This window comes from Dendrobium catenatum, unplaced genomic scaffold, assembly GCF_001605985.2.
Source record: "Dendrobium catenatum unplaced genomic scaffold, ASM160598v2 fragScaff_scaffold_945, whole genome shotgun sequence".
In the NCBI taxonomy this organism is placed as follows: Eukaryota; Viridiplantae; Streptophyta; class Magnoliopsida; order Asparagales; family Orchidaceae; genus Dendrobium; species Dendrobium catenatum.
In genome coordinates, this window is record NW_021319407.1 from 132,338 (window position 1) to 150,297 (window position 17,960).

Here is a 17,960-nt window from a genome sequence, read left to right on the forward strand (position 1 = left end):
ATCTGTTAGGGCTCAGCAGATTATGAAGACAACGGTGGATGGCCACAGAAAGGACATCCATTTGTAAGTGGGGGATAGTGAGTTCTTGAAGCTTAACCTTACATAGAGGATGATAGCTAGAAGAATGGACGAGAAGCTATCTCAAGATACTTTGGCCCTTATGAGATATTAGAAAAGATTGGGAGATCGTATCATTTGAGGTTACCCCCAACCGCTACCATACACCCAATGTTACCATGTCATTACAGTTTAAAGAGAATATGAGAGGATCACTTAGCGGAGTTCAAAGTTTCTAGCAACATTGATTGAAGATGATTTTAAGTGGTATTAGAATCTCTTGAGCTATAAGGAATGCACCAAGGGGAGGGAGGGTGAAAGAAGTATTGATCAAGTTGGAGGAACCTTCCCGATTATGACGCACTTGGGAGCTTTTATGAAGGGTTCAACATCAGTTCCATCTTTTTCACCTTTAGGATAAGGTGGTTCCGTTTGGAGCCGGGGTATTGATGTGGGCTCCGAAATTGGCCCGGCCTCCGGCTCGCTCTTTTCTTTCGGCGCGGGAGTTTTAACTGAAACTAAGTTCCGAGGTAAATTTTGGAAGGCAATGGGTTCCTAGATAAGACACTACCCAGAGATTTGCGAACCTCATATTGCGAGGACTTTATGATCTGAGTTCTGGTTTCCTATAGGGTGCAAGCCCCTATAGTTAATTGACCCCTCTCGATAACGAGAGATAAATTTCAATAAGGCTAGTCGTCAATCAGATACGTATAGATACGTGTTATCTGGCATATGTTAGTAGCAGCAATGGAAATGGAATTTTGTGATTTCTGAAGATTTGGATGTTTGAAAATTTGAAGGTTCATATGTTTGAATTTGAGTTGAGAGATTTGAGAAATTTGTATTTAAAATTGGAATTTCACCAATCTGGAACTTAAAGCGGAGGTGGGGGAAATGGATGATAGACCCGATCAAGATCCCTGGTTTCCGTCGTCCCGAGCCCATCGATGGTCCCCTCCCCCCATGTCTACTTAGTCAGAGGAGGTAGTCGACCCAACCTGACAGAAGGATCCTTGTCGGCAGCCATGGGTTGCTTCGTCCAAGGGTACCTTGTAGACCGGGGGTGAATGTTTGTCTAAGGGGACAAATTTGAATCCACCTTAGCTTACAGAGGGCTTTGTGCCCTATCGACATATCCTATTGATTCATATCTCAAGGATTTAACGCCATTAAGGAGCGTATTGGCTCTGGCCATAACCGCTATCTGTGGTGCCATTTGGCGGCAAAACTACTCGGTTCAGAGGGCCCCGGGTCATAACCGTTTACCTGCAGTGCCATTTGGCGGCGAAACCGCCGGTTAGAGGACACGTACCACGTCCTTACTGGCAAGAGATTGTTTGAGAATGGATCCTAATGATATTTTCAACTAGGCATTTGGCTCTATGTGAGCTAAAGTAAATTTTAATTTGTCCACCCCGGCAAACTGTTGCGGAGGGTGGATGGGCTTTGCTTTAAGCGATTGATGTTTTGATTTCATTTTTAAATATATGGAATTTGGATTTTTTGTGGAGCTTTGGATTTTGGGGATTTTTGGATTTTTGTGGGTATTTTGGGTGGAGTTTTGAAATATTTGAAATAAACTTTGGATATTTGGGAGACATTTGAAAATATTTGGAAATGGACCCCTCCGGTTGAGATCTGCATTCAACACGGCCATCATCGGGGTGTACTTGGGTCATTTCTATTTGTAGCTTGAACCTTATCAACTCAGCCGAACTATTGACTGAGGATCGGGTTTCATAGGCTTCGTGCCTTTATTAGTGAATTCATATTGTTGTAGGCCTTGAAGACCTAATATGAATGTTTCAAAGCAAATATATCGATTGCCACAACTTTATATTTGCTTAATGGTTCGAACCCTGTCGACTTCTATTAACCTGTATAGAAGGATCGATTTCGAACCTGAATTCACTTGTCAACCCGTACAGCATCCCTAGACGTCACGTGCGTACCAATAACACGCTCGCCGGGGCCCATGCGGGTTGAGAATATATTTCCCCCTTTAGTGTACCTATGTGTATACAATTTATAGTGCACGTGCAGGGGGTATTTTTGGAATATTTATAGACACCTTCTGTCTGCTTGTACGGATGTTGCAGATCCGGTGGCGTGGCGTAGCAGCTTCTGAATTAAGTTGTTCGCTGCTTCGTACAGGTAGACTGTCGTGCACTACTCGTTGCTTTCTACCCGGAACTCCCCCTATCGCTGTCCAGAATTTTTCCATAGCAAAATTCCTTACTGTCCAGCGTCCAGGAAGGCCACAACTTGCTGTCCATAGTCACCGGCAGCCCAAGGAGCTGGCTGAAACTCGTCTACACCTTATTGGATGCTGTGGAGGATCTGTCCACAACAACACCGCTGCTGTCCTGAAGTTCTGCACCTCTTCCCGGGTGTTCCTTAGTGAGAGAAGGTTTGTGGTTGCTGTCCACTTCATTCCCAGCTTTCAAACAACCTTGTCGGAGTGAGTATCTCTCTTGTCTTTGGGTAAACTCGACACCCGACTCTCTATCTTCATAGTTGCATCCTTGAATGTGAATTTATTATCTTCATGAAGATCATGTTAATGTTTCTCCGCTAAACCTAGTAATTGGAAGAGTTGTGTGAAGGATCTTCTTGTAGCGACTAATCTCATTGTTAGTTTAGGGATTATCGTTGAAAATCAACCATGAACGCAATTTTAGATTAATTGATTGTTTTACTATCATAACTCCTATGCATGTGATTTAGCCTAAGCTTGTCTTACCGCTCTTTGTGTTTTCTTTTGTCGTTAGAAAGTTTATTGTGAAGATATGATTACTGTGGCTTCTAACACTTAAGCGTGCAAACTCTTCAAGTAATTCAACTTTGCATGTACGGTATTACATCAATACAAGAGTTTACATAGATGCACAAGGCTATATACAAAAAGAAATTTGCATATGTAAACGATGAGTGAGAATAGAGGACCAAAGGAACTGACTTATAATGTCCACCAACAGGATTCGCTGCAGCTAGAACAGAAGTACGTGCAGAAAGACTTGCTACTAATCCAGCCTTTGCAACGGAGACACACTGTTGTTCCATGGCTTCTAGAAGAGCCTATTACAAGTTTATATAAACAAGGCATTTTCCATCAGGAAAAATACATTGTAGCCAACAGAAAGAAATCAACCAAAGTTACCTGATGCTCTGCAGACATTTTATCAAATTCATCAATACAGCATGAACCAGAGTCAGCAAGAACCATAGCACCTGTTAATAAAACGAAGTAAATATCATGGACTGAAGGCAGATGAATTCAGCATGAACCACAGTCAGCAAGAACCATAGCACCTGTTAATAAAACGAAGAAAATATCATGGATTGAAGGCATTAAACTTCAATCCATTTTAAATTTATTCTACTCATTTTTCTATTTAATCTTTTTACATCAATTTTATCTATTCAGAGTATTAATGCATCCTCAACCTTCTGTTATCAATTTCCAAACAAGTGATTATTTTCTACTAGTTTGTCTTCAAGTAGTGTTATAATGTAGAATGCTCTGGGATCCAAGGTTAAAAATGCACATCTAACATGCAACTATGATTTAGCTGCACTGAACCATTGAAAAAACATGCAATTTCTGTAGGAAACAAGCTATGAATCATAAAACAACTATTTATTACTTACAATAAAAACTAAAAATGCTAAATTTCAAATCCGGCAAAAGAATTTTTATCTTCTAAATTGTAAAACCCGAAAAACGTCGATCGTAAGTGTTGCACGCATTTCGATGCACCGCGATGAAATTTAGCCAAATTTCAGATTTCGATGAAAATAATTTTATAAAATAGTACATGAAATTTTGATCAAAAAGATATAAATGACCTATATGAAATTTCGCATAGATTTGAAATTAAAAAACAAATAAGTTTACGATTTTTTTTTAAAATGACTTAATAGCCCTTAAGAATCTTAAAGAAAAATAAATGCATGAGAAGGCAAAATTGTCTTTTGGCAAATCTCTAAACCACCAAAAGGCTTAAGGGACCAAATAGTTTCGGCCCCTTTCATTACTTCCGCACGACCTCATTCGGGCGAACGCAAGAAAAGGCGTGGAAGGGAGAGGAAGGCAACGGGCAGGGCTTTGGGCGACGGCGGTAAGGCGGTTACCAGTAGAGCTTCTTGGGAGAAATCAAAGAGGGAAGTTAAGGTATGTTCCTAAACCTATAAATATTCATTTCCCTTAGATTTTTGGAGGAGAAAATTTTAGGGTTTCTTCAAAACTTGAAATTTTTCAAAACGAATGTTAGGGAAGATTTAAAAATATTTTCTATTATGATATTTGTATCTTCCTCAGTAAATCTTCAAGTTTCAAAATTTAGGGTTTTTGTCTAATGTTAATTTTTACATAAAGTTCTTAACATGTATTATCCCAAATGATCATATGAGAGTTTTTAATGATAGAAATTAGAATTTTTCATGAAAATTTTATTTTCCTAATTTTATTTTAAGAAAAATCCGAAAATAGAAATTATTTTAAATTAATTTTAGGTTAAGAGTAAGGGGTTAATTTGGATAAAATATGGATTTAGACCAAAATATGAAATTTTTAAAAATTTAGATTTATTTAAATCCGAAAATATGAACATTAAAATTACAAATTTAATGGATATAGAATTTTGGCAAGTTTTTGGATAATAACAAAAATATTTACATGCTTTATGTGTTAAAATTAGAAGTGGAGGGAGAGAAAGAAAGAAGGAAAATAATTTATAATTAAGATTTTTCATTATTAGAATAATAATATTTTATGTAATGACTTTAATATTTACAGAATATTGTATAGGAGTTGAGTTGTTGGCATAATAGTGATTAAATCAATTTGTTAAGGCATCCGAATTCAAAATGAGTACTCATGCTTTTAAATTACAGTAATTATATTTGTTTCTCTTACAATTAACTATTGTTATTATTTAGTCACTTATTGTTAAAGTTGATTTCTCCTTCTCCAAGAAAATCGATCATGTTATTATTTAATTGCTCAATTCATTAAACACAATAATATATATTTTTATTATATATTATTATGATATTCATCATACATTTCAATATTAAATGATAAATAGAATGTAAATGATATGATTGTTATAAAAGGCTTGCATATGTATGCTGAATTGATGGAGCTCACCTCCTCATAGTACTAGCTGAGGACACTGTACTCGTGCACGTTAAAAGAAAAATGAAATGGAAAAGGAGTATCATCATTGTTACTAAATTTAGACGGTGATTCCTGTGACGGTTGTACTATATATGAAAATAAGAAAGATATGAATACAGATATGATGAGTGTAAACCGAATATAATATGACATGTATTTTTTATTTTTTTTGCATAACATTATATATTTAAAGTCTGGAATGAAATAAATGATATGTTCAAATGAAATAAAATTTAAGATATGGAATGAAAAAGTGTCATCAAGCATATTCCTTCTATTGCCCTGAGTTACTGTAGTTTAGAGGCATGTGTTACTCGCTAAGCTTTGGTTTATTGTTGTTGCTCCAACTTTTATTTCAAGTAAGTTTAAGATAATTCAATGCGCAGAAAAAAACAAAAATGTCTACCGCAGACGTGAGGCACCAGAAGAAAGGTATTTAAGTTATTTTTATATCAATTTATGTTTTTGATGTTTAGTGGCTCTTTCAATGATTTGGAAATAGATTAAGATTATGATTATATCGTCTGACCGTCTGTTCTCGTCTCATTAATTCAAACCCCCGGGTCGAGTCATGACAAAAGTGATATCAGAGCCACAAGGAGTATCCTAGGAATGTGAATCGTAATGAAAGAGCTATATGAATGATTTATGACCTTATTTGAGAATTTAAATATTCGATTAGATAAGACAATTAATTACTTTATAATTATATCAGGTATATGACTGATCAAGAGGATGTAACCGATAGACATATGGAAGGAGAAGACATACCACCTGAAGTGACTGTGAACACCAACATCTTTACCAAGATGATGACAGCTGTGACCCAACTACTTCAGGAATCAAGATCACAGCCTGGTGTTGGAATTAATAAATATCTGAAAATATTTCAGGACAAGCAACCACCTCTATCCAAAGGTAGTGAAGGACCAATTGAGGCTGAAAATTGGTTGCTTCATATAAAGAAAATATTAGATAGCATATCATGTCCTGATGAGAGGAAAGTGACACTCGCTACTTTTATCTTGGACGGATAAGTAGAAAGGTGGGGGAGAGGAGAACACGAAGATAGGCTGGAAGATATTCCAAACTTACAGGTCAACTGGGAAGACTTTGTAGAATTGCTCAGAGAATGGTTTGTACCTAGGTTAGCAAGGAGATAAATGCAGGACAAATTTATCATACTGATTCAAGGAGACAAATTAGTGATATAATACGAAGTAGAATTCACCACACTATCCAGATATGCACCACAACTAATTTCAACAGCAGAAAAAAAAATGTTTAGATTCTTATCTGGTCTAAAGAATGCAATTAGGCAACCTTTAGTACCTTTAGGAATAGAAGATTATTTGATGTTGGTGGAAAGAGCTAGGAGGGTGGAGATCGATTTTCAACTCACTCAGAAGAGAAGGGACCAGCATAAAAGTAAGTGTTGAAGAAGATATTCAAAGCAATTATATTGAAGGATCAAATGGGAAGAAGCCCAAGTTTACTCCAAGTGGAGTCAGTGGTGCAACTGTTAATAAAGTTATGGAAGCTTATGCTAAGTGTGGCAGATTACATAAAGGTGAATGTCTGATGGGTTCCAACACTTGCTACTGGTGTCGTCAGCTTGCACATAGATAAAATATTATCCTAAATTGGGACAAAAGACTTTTGGAGAGATGAGATCAAATGAAGCACCTTATAGAGGAATTTTGGCAAATAAAAGATGATATAACCATCAGTTGCAGGTTTAGTACAAAATCAAACCATGCAGAATGTTCGACCACAGGTTTATACTTTGACTCAGTAGGAACCCAATGAATCTATAGATGTTAGCAAGGATGGTTGAGATGACTTTATTATCTAGTATAGTAACTTGTTATGTTATATCAGATATTTTGGATTTAGTAGTTTATTTTGTTATATAATGTCAGATATTTTGGATTGATCAAGTTATTTTTGTTATGTTATATCAAATATTGTTTTCACTTTCAATGTCAAAATTTATGTTAAATGAAATGGAAGATGTTGTTTGATTGTATAACTAGAAGTCGTACATAAATTTTGAGGACAAAAAATTTTATGAGGGGATAATTGTAAAACCAAAAAAATGTCGAAAGCGTTGCACGCATTTCGATACGCCATGATGAAATTTAGACAAACTTTCAAAGTTGTCGGATTTCGACGAAAATAAATTTATAAAATAGTATATAAAATTTCGATCAAAATGATATAAAAGATCTATATGGATTTTTACATAGATTTGAAATTAAAATCAAATAGGTTTCCGAATTTTTTTAAATGGCTTAATAGCCCTTAAGAATCTTAAAGAAAAATAAATGCATGAGAGGGCAAAGTGGTCTTTTAGCAAATCTCTAAACCACTAAATGGCTTAAGAGACCAAATAGTTTCGGTCCCTTCATTTCTCCCGCATGACTTCATTCGGCCGAACGCAAGAAGAGGTGCAGAAGGGAGTGGGAGGCTACGGGCAGGGCTTCCGATGGCAGTGGTAGGGCGGTGTCCGGCGGAGCTTATTTGGATAAATCAAAGAGGGAGGTCAAGGAAAGTGTAAGGTATGTTCATAAACCTATAAATCTTCATTTCCCCTTAAATTTTAGGAGAAGAAAATTTTAGGGTTTCTCCAAAACTTAATATTTTTCAAAAGGAATGTTATGGAAGATTTAAAAACATTTTCTAATTATAAAATTTGTATTTTCCTCAATAAATCTTCAAGTTTCAAAATTTAAGGTTTTTGCCAAATGTTAATTTCTATGGAAAGTTCTTAACATGTACTATCCCAAATGATTGTATGGGGGTTTTTAATGATAGACATTAGGATTTTTCATGAAAATTTTATTTAAAAAAAATCCAAAGATAAAAATTATTTTAAATTAATTTTAGGTTAAGGTAAGGGGTTAATTTGGATAAAATATGGATATAGACCAAAATATGAATTTTTAAAATTTAGATATATTTAAATCTGAAAAATATTAACATTAAAATTACCAATTTAATAGAAATAGAATTTTGGCAAGTGTTTGGATAATAACAAAAATATTTACAAGATTTGTGTTAAAATTGGAATGGGAGGGAGAGAAAGAAAGAAGAAAAATAATTTATAATTAACATTTACAATATTAGAATAATAATATTAGAATAATAATATTTTATGTAATGATTTTAATTTTTACATAATATTGTATAAGAGTTGAGCTGGTGACAGAATAGTTATAGAATGTTTGCATGTGCATGCTGAATTGATGGAGTTCACCCCCTCATGGTATTAACTGGGGACATTGTAATCGTACACATAAAAAGGTAAAGGAAATGGAAAATGAAATGGAAAATGAGTACCTTCATTGGTACAAAATTTAGACAGTGTCTCCTGTGACGATTGTACTATATATGAAAATGAAAAATATATTAATATAGATATGACGAGCGTAAATTGAATATGATATGACATATATTTATGATTTTTTTGTATAACATTATATATTCAAAGTCTGGAATGAAATAAATGATATGCTTACATGAACTAAAATTTAAGATATGGAATAAAAAAAATGTCATCAAGCATATTCCTTCTATTGTATTGAGTTACTATAGTTTAGAGGTATGTGTTACTCGCTAAGCTTTGACTTATTGTTGTTGCTCTAACTTTTATTTCAGGTAAGTTTAAAATAATTCAATGAGTGAAGAAACGAAAATATTTACCTTAGACGTGAGACACCAGAAGTAAGAAATTTAAGTTATTTTTTTATATCAGTTCATATTTTTTATGTTTAGTGGCTCTTTCAATGATTTGGAAATAGATTTAGATTATGATTATATCATCTGACCACCTATTCCAATCTCGTTAATTCGAAACCCTGGGCCAGATAGTGACATAAATAATAACTATTAATTTAAGATACATAAAGCCATACAAGAAACCAAATTATAATAAATCTAACAAAAATAATAACTTAAATAATAACAACAAAAGAAGAGAAGAAGAAGAAAGTGAAAGGAGGATAGAGGAAGAAATAATTGATGAGTAAGCCATATGCTTTAAGGAAATAGCCGCTCCCAAAATGAATTATGTCTCACACTTGATCAAGGATTAGAATTCCAAAAGAAAAAGAATAATTTGCCCATTCAAATTAAATTTTAATATCAAGTCGTAGCACATGCTCAATAACTACCTCCCATAGTTTTAATATATGACACATTATCTTGATTCTTCTATAATTTGCACACTCTTGTGCATCACATTTATTCTTAAAAATAGGAATCATCATACTACTCCAATCATCTGACATCTTATTAGTCTTCAAAATAACATTAAGAAGTTTCATAAGCCAATAATTCCTTCATCTCATAAGCATTCCACACCTCTACAACAACAACAACATCAAGACTTTATCCCACTACATGGGATCGGCTACATAAATCCTTTTTCTTCATTCCACACTTCTCCATAAGCATTCCACACCTCTATTGGAATATAATTAGGTCAAACTATTTCACTCAGGAAAAACACTGTGTAAGCATAAATCCTGCTTTGCATCCATAGGATTCCATTCTCCTTGAGACAGATTATAATTAACCAGATTTTTCCTGAGAATAGCATCAAGATTTATTTAGATTAGGATCCTTATGAGGGCATGCCCTCATAGATAATTATACTTCTTACTGCGCAAGAGAGAACTCTCGATTAAGGATGAACAATTTTAGGTGTTTTAGTCTTAGTTGTGCGGGAAATGGAGGTTAACCCGATCAAGATCCTATATTTCCATCATCTCAAGTATACCATAGGTTTCAATTTATTAACACTAACGATCGTTGATCTTAGTATCCTAGAATCTGATTAGCACTCATGAGTTGCCACCTCTTAGGGATCTCGTGTAAATCAAAGTGATTTATTGTGAATTTTAGTATTATGGTGATTTAGTTTGAGTTAGGGCTTATGGCTATACTTGAGAGTTGCCCGTATATTTGGATTTGAGTTGGGGCTTACAGCTTTCAATGAAACTAACCCATACAATGGTTTTATGGCTTCACTTTAAAGTTGCCTATAGATTAGAAAAGTTCGGTCATATTGCTTTCATTGAAAGTAGCATGATTTGTTTGGACAAAAAATTAATCTTACTGATACTATTAGAAGTAGCCTGATTTATTTGGGAGGTTGGATCTTACTTCTTTTATTGAAAGTAGCCCAAAGGTTTGGAAGGTAGGGTCTTACTGCTTTCATTAAAAATAGCCAGGTTATTTAAGAAGTGGGACTTACTATTTTCATTAAAAGTAGCTCGTGTGTTTGGTAGTGGGTCGTACTGCTTTTATTGAAAGTATCCTGGGGTTTCAATTTAAGACAAGTCTTACGACTCTGTTTACGAGTTGCTTGGTTGTTTGGCTAAAAGTTGCAAGAGCAGGAGTATACAGCTGCAAGGTTTGTTAGAAGCTAGAACTTGGAGAGCTTAGGTTTGTTAGGAGTTTTCGACTTTTCTTTGTTTTGAGTTTTAGTGTTTTTGTTTTTGGAGTTTAGACCTTACTTGATAGGTGTTGTACTTAGGTTTGTGTAGTGTAAACATTATTCTATATTTTTTGAATGCATTTTATTAAATTTCAAAATAATTTGCAATAATTAATTAGGTTATTAATAAAAAAAAACAAGTTTAAATTTTAATTTTAATTAATTAACTACTCAGCTCGTCGACCCCACATAGTAAGATAAAGGCTTGTTGTTGTTGTTGCTGCTCAGCTCGTCGATTAAAGTATATTTAAAAGTTATTTAATTATTAATTAAATATAAAATTAGTTGCTCAATTAATTTATTTAATTTAAAAGAATTAAATTTAATTAACTATTTATTAATTAAAAGTTTTAATTTTTTTTAGTATTTTAGATTACTTAAAGTAGCTTGACCCTTAGGTTTATGAGCATATAGAGCTTTTATAAGTTGAACCTATATTTTAATTTTCTTTTTAGGCATCGATCAACAATTAGGTTTGTCAGCACGAAATATTTGACCATCATGGGTAAAACATATCATTAATAAGCATTTCATATATAATCACCTTCTACGTTGCAAAAGCATATATATGACAGTTGCAACCTACTTAGCTGTAATATAAAAAATTTGTCGCCTGATTTACGTTAGATAGTAAATGCCTCATGCTTTGCAGGAAGATAGTCCCCTGAACTTCTCACGCGATTTGCTCCAAAAGAAATTAACGAATAAAACATATGACACACGAGTAGTCGCTAATATTCACTATTGAATGTGATTACTCAGTTAGAATGGCAAAAAAAATTCGTTCAATAGGCGTATACACGTCGCATGCGACCGCTCGAGTCGCCTGTTTTGCAGTTCCGCTGAACCGCGTGACCCTGCTCGCCTTCTTAAATGAACTAGTCCGGTCCGGTTGAACCGGATCAACCGGTTCTTACAAAAAAGAAGGCATGAACCTCTCTCACAAGCTTAGGGTCCTTAATTTTTCGAGGTAGATTGAATTTTAAATTAACCAGATTTTTCTTAAGTGTAGTGTCAAGGTTTATTTAAATCTGAGTCATACATCCTATGTGCGCCAGCCCTCAGTTAATTACCCCCTCTAACGCATAGAAAGGCACTCTCAATTAAGGATAAAATTATAATTAGTTTATGAATGAAGTACATATGTGTGTGCTACAATATGTGAGGGGATGAAAGTAGACCCGATCAAGATCACATAGTTCTATCATCCCGAGAAAACCTTAGGGTTCAGTCTACCAGCTAGCGGCCATTGATCGTAATATCTAAGAAATCTATTAGCAGCCATGAGTTGACTTTCTCAGGAATCCCGAGTAAACTAAAGTTGATATATATTCGTCATTTAGTTTGGGTAGGAACTTATGGCTCCATTTAGAAGTTGTTCATAGTTTAAATTTGAATTAGGTCTTATGGCCCCGTTTAGGAATAGCCCGTAATTTAGATTTGGGTTGGGGCTTACGGCTATCATTTAAAAGTAAATCGTGTGATTGGATTTGAGTGGGGACTTATGGCTTTCATTTGAAATCAGCATTAATGGCAGGTCTTACAACTTAGCCCTATAGGCTAAGATGCTCATATTATGGGGATTACAACCTAGCCTTATAGACTAGGATGCCCGATAGAGGTGTCTAGGGTTATATTATTACCTGGACATTTTCTCTTAAAGATCAATTTTACGACTTCCATTGAAAGTGGCCGGTAAAATTTCAGGTCTATATTGTTTCATTCAGTAGATATATTTAATAAAATGGCTACCCATAGAATTTACTGCTTCTATTAGAAGTGGCTTATGGCTAGATTAATAGAGATGTAGCTTTACCCAATTCTCTACCTTGATACCATTTTTAGACTTTTAGGTCTCATAGCAGTAGTAGCTTTCTTACTTGCAGTAGTTGTTTTACTTACTAGCTTTACTTTGTTAGAACTAGGCGCTAACTTTTGTTTATATATTTGCAGGTAGCTTGGAGAGTTGTTGTGAGTTGGAGAGAGTGTTTTTGTTTGGAGAGTTGTGGTTTTGTTTTGTTAAGAGCTGGTTTTGGTGTTGTGCTGTTTAATAGCTTGTAATTAGGTTGGATAGTGGAAGCATTTATTTCATGTATTTTCTTTTATTTTATTTTAATTGCATTAATTAAGTAGAATAATTAATTAAATTTTAAATTTAATTGCAGTCAAAATTAATTGCTCAACTCTCCAATTAAAAATGTATTTTAAAATTATTCAATTATTTACATTATTAATTAAGATTTAAAGCTCCCACCATGTGAGATCCCAAACCTACCTCCACTATCAAATATTTCTAAATCACCCATGGCAGAAAAGGTGGACGGAATCCTAAGTGATAATATCATATCCAAAAGGGAAGGTGGACGAAGGAGATACTTGATTAGGTGGAAAGGAAAGCCCGAGTCTGAGGATACTTGGTTAGACCGCGAGGAGTTGCAGCAGATTGACCCAGATGCACTAGAAATCTACAAAAGCACCAGAGACACTTACTCGACAGAGTCGAGCATTCTCCCACCCCAGGAGAATGATGGGGATATCGGATCATGAAAGGTTTATCAGAGACGTGGTCACCGATCCATGGACACGATTGAGTTATTATATTTTTGATATGTTTATGTATTTTCTTATTTATGATGTTGTATTGTATTTTGTTTTAGTTAGTTTCCCGTTGTACCCTTTTATTAAGGGATGTCATATGTAAGCGCTGAGGGCATTGTCGTCTTTCTCATTTTTAAGTCTAATGTACGAGGTTATTTATAACCCCTATGTTTCTCTTTGAAAGTTAATTAATGATTGATGAAAATACTTCTTCCCCTTTGCATGAGTTCTTGGGAGAGCTTGAGAGATCGGAGAGATCCCTAGGAGAGGGAGAATTACGCATCACCCACCAACCTAGACGAGTCGGGTTCGTGGTTCTATTTTTGTATCTCTTCCTTTCTCCCTCCACCACCGCCGACCACTTCATACCCACGATTTGTCCCTACCAAAGCCCCTCCACCACCATCACATAAGTTCTTCCACATTGGTTGAGTCCAACCCTCTCCACTCCTTGCTCACCCGACTCCTTTTCCCCCACAACCCCCACCCACGATTTGCACCCAAACAGCTGGCCCTAGCCCCCTTAGCCACCAGCTCCATCACTTCCACTTCATCCTTGGGTTTCCTAATTTGGTTGGATTTAATTTGGGATCAATTTTGAAATTCAAATCAACTAAAGTTGAAATTCAAAATTCTTTCCTAATTTATCTCATCTATTTTAAGAAAGTTATTAATTTAAGTCTATTTCAAATTCAAATTCAAATTGGATTTGATTAATTCCTTTCCTAATTCCTAAACCCATATTAAGAAGCCTCAATCTCTACCATTAAATGCTCCCCCTTAGCCATTAATGCCGCTGGCCCCTATAGAGGAAATTTAGGATTTATTTCCTAAACCCCCTCTAAACCCTCTTGGAAATAACTCTAAATTTCATCTCCACCTCCTTAGCTGAAATCCCCTAAACCCTCCTATTTAATTTGTTTCCAAAAGAACTCTCCCCTTTTTTGGAATTAAATTAAACCCATCCCACCCTTGCCCCCCCCCCTCACATCCCCTTTTGGAGTTGTTCAAATTTCAACTCCCTTCCTAGAAAAAATCTGAAATTAATTTCAAGTTTTAAACTCTTCCCTCTCCCAAGTTTGAGACAAACTCCTTGGTCTTCCTTTCCCATTGGCCGGCCTCCTTCCATCACCTCCACTTCTAAAGAAACTTCTTCCTCGTCGACAGAGTTCAAGATTACTAGTAATCTTTGGAGGAATTCATCATCTTGCATTCATGAATGGCCGATCTCGATACTGACTACGGACTTGCTTACAACAAACACGGTTTCGTGCACATTCTCCATTCAACCTTCTCCAACATCAACCCGAGGATCGATCACATGGTTGAGGCATCTTGGACACCTTGGTTGAAGCTATTGAAGAACAACTTGAGATCGTCGAGTGGAGGATTGCCACCGATCCTTGACGGAGGTTTTCTACTCTTCCTTTTCTCATATTTCTTAAGTCTAACCTTTTTCTTGTGATTAGATTGTAATCACGAAGGACGCGTTCGCCTGACTCTGCTAAGTTAGTAAACGTAGGAATTTGAGTGCATTCATTTGTTTACTAATCTTATTGTTAGACTAGGGATTTTGTTGAAAACTACTTCTTTGGCATGATGTTATTTTCATAAGTTATTTTGAAGATTCAAAATCGTTTGATGTGCAACTTAGCCTAAACGACAGTGACCTCTCTTACGTTTTGATTCGTCGTTTTATTTGCTAATAGATTTCTTTGTTATTTCTCTAATCATGAAGTTGTGCAAACTCTTAATAAAATCATTCAATCAACGTAGTCCTACATCACGTGGGCTTCTCTTTCGTGCCAGCGAATTCCTTTTTCACTCGATTTAGGAGGTTTTGGTTTACAAATAAAATGAACTATAGCGAGGATTTCTTAATACATTATGATTTAACTTTACACTCTCTCCAACCAAACACCAAAAAATAAAAAAGTAATGTATTTCTTTTACACAACATTTCTTTTTCCTCCAACCAAACAACCCCATAAAGGGAAGCCAAGAAGCAGAAAAGGCTGAATTATGAGATTTGAGGATTTAGATGAGACGGGGTAGAATGAAAAGAGGAACGCTTTATCTACAGTCTATTTTACCTCCTTAAAATTTTTATGGATACACAAACTCTTCATTAAAGTCAAGTGAGCTTCTCAGAACTCACAGCGACCTCTCCCGATATATTTCAAGTATCACTTTATCACGGATCAGAATCCCGTAAGCTGAAGAATAAGAATGATGTAGGATCGATTGAGGAGGCACAAGCAAACAGTTTAGCAATGGAACAGTAAGAACTTGCAACTTGCACAGTTCACTGGTTTTGAGTATATTTCAGCAAAAACTAAGAACACCTTGTAACATCCTTCTACTAAAGAGTAAAGCAAAAGCTAAAAACGGTTAAGCAACTAAAAATGAGCAAATAAAAAGCTATGGCTAAAAACAGCAACGTAAGTGGTAAGAGTTTCTCCTCTAACTAACTAAAGCAGGTCAGGTAAGGTGTTCCGCAGCCCACTGGAACAGCCTCAATAATGCTCCGCATCATTCGCCCTGAGTAGAAGAAAGGTTGATTCCACCTGAATCAACGGCAGTGTCGTCCTCGTCCGGTAGTGGATAGGTGTAGATGTCTGCCACATTGAAAGTATGCGAAGTAGTGAATTCTGATGGCAAATCGATCACATAAGCATTGTCGTTTATCCGGTGTTTGACCGTAAATGGACCAAACTTGCGGCGGCCAAGTTTCGAATACGTCCCAGGAGGAAGGCGTTCCTTTCTCAATCTCACCAACACTTGATCTCCGGGATTGTAAACTTTCTTCCGGCGATGCAAATCAGCGCTCCTCTTGTAGTGCAAATTGGATTCTTGAAGCTTTGCACGGACTTTCGCCAGCATCTCAGTGAATTGATCCGCCAGTGTCGCAGCAGCCTTGTTGTTACACTTAGGAATCACTGCAATATCAACAACAGTGTTGGGAGGTTTAGTATAAACAATAGTAAATGGACATCTACCGGTGGATCGGTTCGGCATGGAGTTGAAGGCGAACTCGGCATGTCCTAGAACGTCATCCCAAAGCTTAGGACTGTCTTGTACTAGGCAACGGAGAAGATTACCCAATGTCCGGTTCACCACCTCTGTTTGGCCGTCGGTTTGAGGATGATAAGAGGAGCTTAGCTGTATATTGGTGTTCATCCGTCTCCAAAGTTCCTGCCATAAGTGGCTTATGAACTTAACATCGCGGTCGGACGTTAGGGATCGGGGGACTCCATGTAACCTCACGATTTCCCGAAAGAATAATTTGGCAATATTGAGAGCGTCGAAAGTTTTCTTACACGGCACGAAGTGTGCCATCTTGGAAAAACGATCGACTACGACCATGATGGAGTCATTACCGCGACGTGTGCGGGGTAATCCCAGAACGAAATCCACGCTGAGATCCTCCCAAATTGAGTCAGGTACGGGCAAAGGCATGTAGAGACCGGTGTTCTGACCGCCTCCCTTATAATTCTGACAAATCGAACATCGTTCCACAAAATGAGCTACGTCACGACGTAGATGAGGCCAAAAGAACTTGGCCTGGAGTTGTCCAACCGTGCTGTCACTCCCCGCGTGTGCTCCCAAGCTACCGCCATGCACTTCCTTGATGATTTGTTGTCTCCAAGACGAATTAGGGACACACAGGAGGTTTCCCTTAAATAAGAATCCATGGCGAATGGAATAATCTGTAATCGGCTCAGATCTTAGACACTTCTGCCAAACTTCCCCAAAGTCTACATCTTCCGGGTACAGATCCTGCAATGATTCTAACCCCAAGAACTCGGTCTACAGCTGCGTAACCAAAGCCGCCCACCGACTCAAGGCATCAGCCACCCGATTTTGCGCACCACTTTTATGCTTCAACACAAAGGTAAATTTTTGCAGGAACATTAACCATCTAGCATGCATCCGATTAATGTCCTTCTGTGTGTTGATGTATTGGAGAGCCTTGTGATCGCTACACAGAACAAAATCTTGTTGAAGTAGATATGGCTCCCACTGTTTCAAGGCCCGTACAGCTGCATATAATTCTTGCTGATATACTGTCCATTTTTGCCTGGTGGTACTTAGTTTTTCACTAAAAAATTCAATAGGTTTATTATCCTGCGACAGCACAGCCCCAATGCCAACTGCAGATGCATCTGTCTCAACAGAAAATGGCTTGCTGAAATCTGGCAAAGCCAGTACGGGAGCGGTGGTAAGGGCCATCTTAATCTGCTCAAAACTGGATTGTTGTTCGGGACCCCAAAAGAATGTTTTAGACTTGAGAATATCTGTGATGGGTGCAGTAATAATACTAAAACCTTTGATAAATCTTCTATAAAAATTTGCTAAGCCATGAAAACTTCTAATTTCTGTGAGGGTCTTCGGAACTGGCCAATCACGTATAGCCTTGATCTTGCGGGGGTCGGTATTCATGCCTTCTGCGGTGATAATGAAGCCCAAAAAGGATACTGATGATGCAGCAAATTCACACTTTGTCATGTTCAGGAAAAGCTTATTACTCCTCAGATTCTCTAGAACACCTTCTAAATGAATCAAATGCTCATCTAATGTGTTGCTATAGACTAAAATGTCATCAAAATATGCAAC

The 17,960-nt window shown here is 36.5% G+C and overlaps 1 protein-coding gene and 1 long non-coding RNA gene across 3 annotated transcripts in view; one reads left to right on the forward strand and one right to left on the reverse strand.

The window, feature by feature from the left end:
- Positions 1 to 17,960, reverse strand: part of LOC110116013 (probable DNA helicase MCM8) — an 80,046-nt gene that overhangs the window by 25,877 nt on the left and 36,209 nt on the right. The window contains exons 9-10 of the mRNA XM_020849438.2: positions 3,221 to 3,291; positions 3,020 to 3,138 (exon numbers count right to left, since the gene is read on the reverse strand). Of these exons, the coding sequence (XP_020705097.1) occupies positions 3,020 to 3,138; positions 3,221 to 3,291 (190 nt within the window). The remainder of the gene's footprint in view (positions 1 to 3,019; positions 3,139 to 3,220; positions 3,292 to 17,960) is intronic.
- LOC114580321 lies at positions 4,625 to 13,507 on the forward strand. 2 transcript variants are annotated; one of them, XR_003701682.1, is made up of 3 exons: positions 4,625 to 5,674; positions 8,903 to 8,968; positions 12,699 to 13,507. It is a non-coding gene; the product is annotated as an uncharacterized LOC114580321 (long non-coding RNA). The 2 variants fall into 2 exon arrangements; XR_003701683.1 differs by lacking the exon at positions 8,903 to 8,968.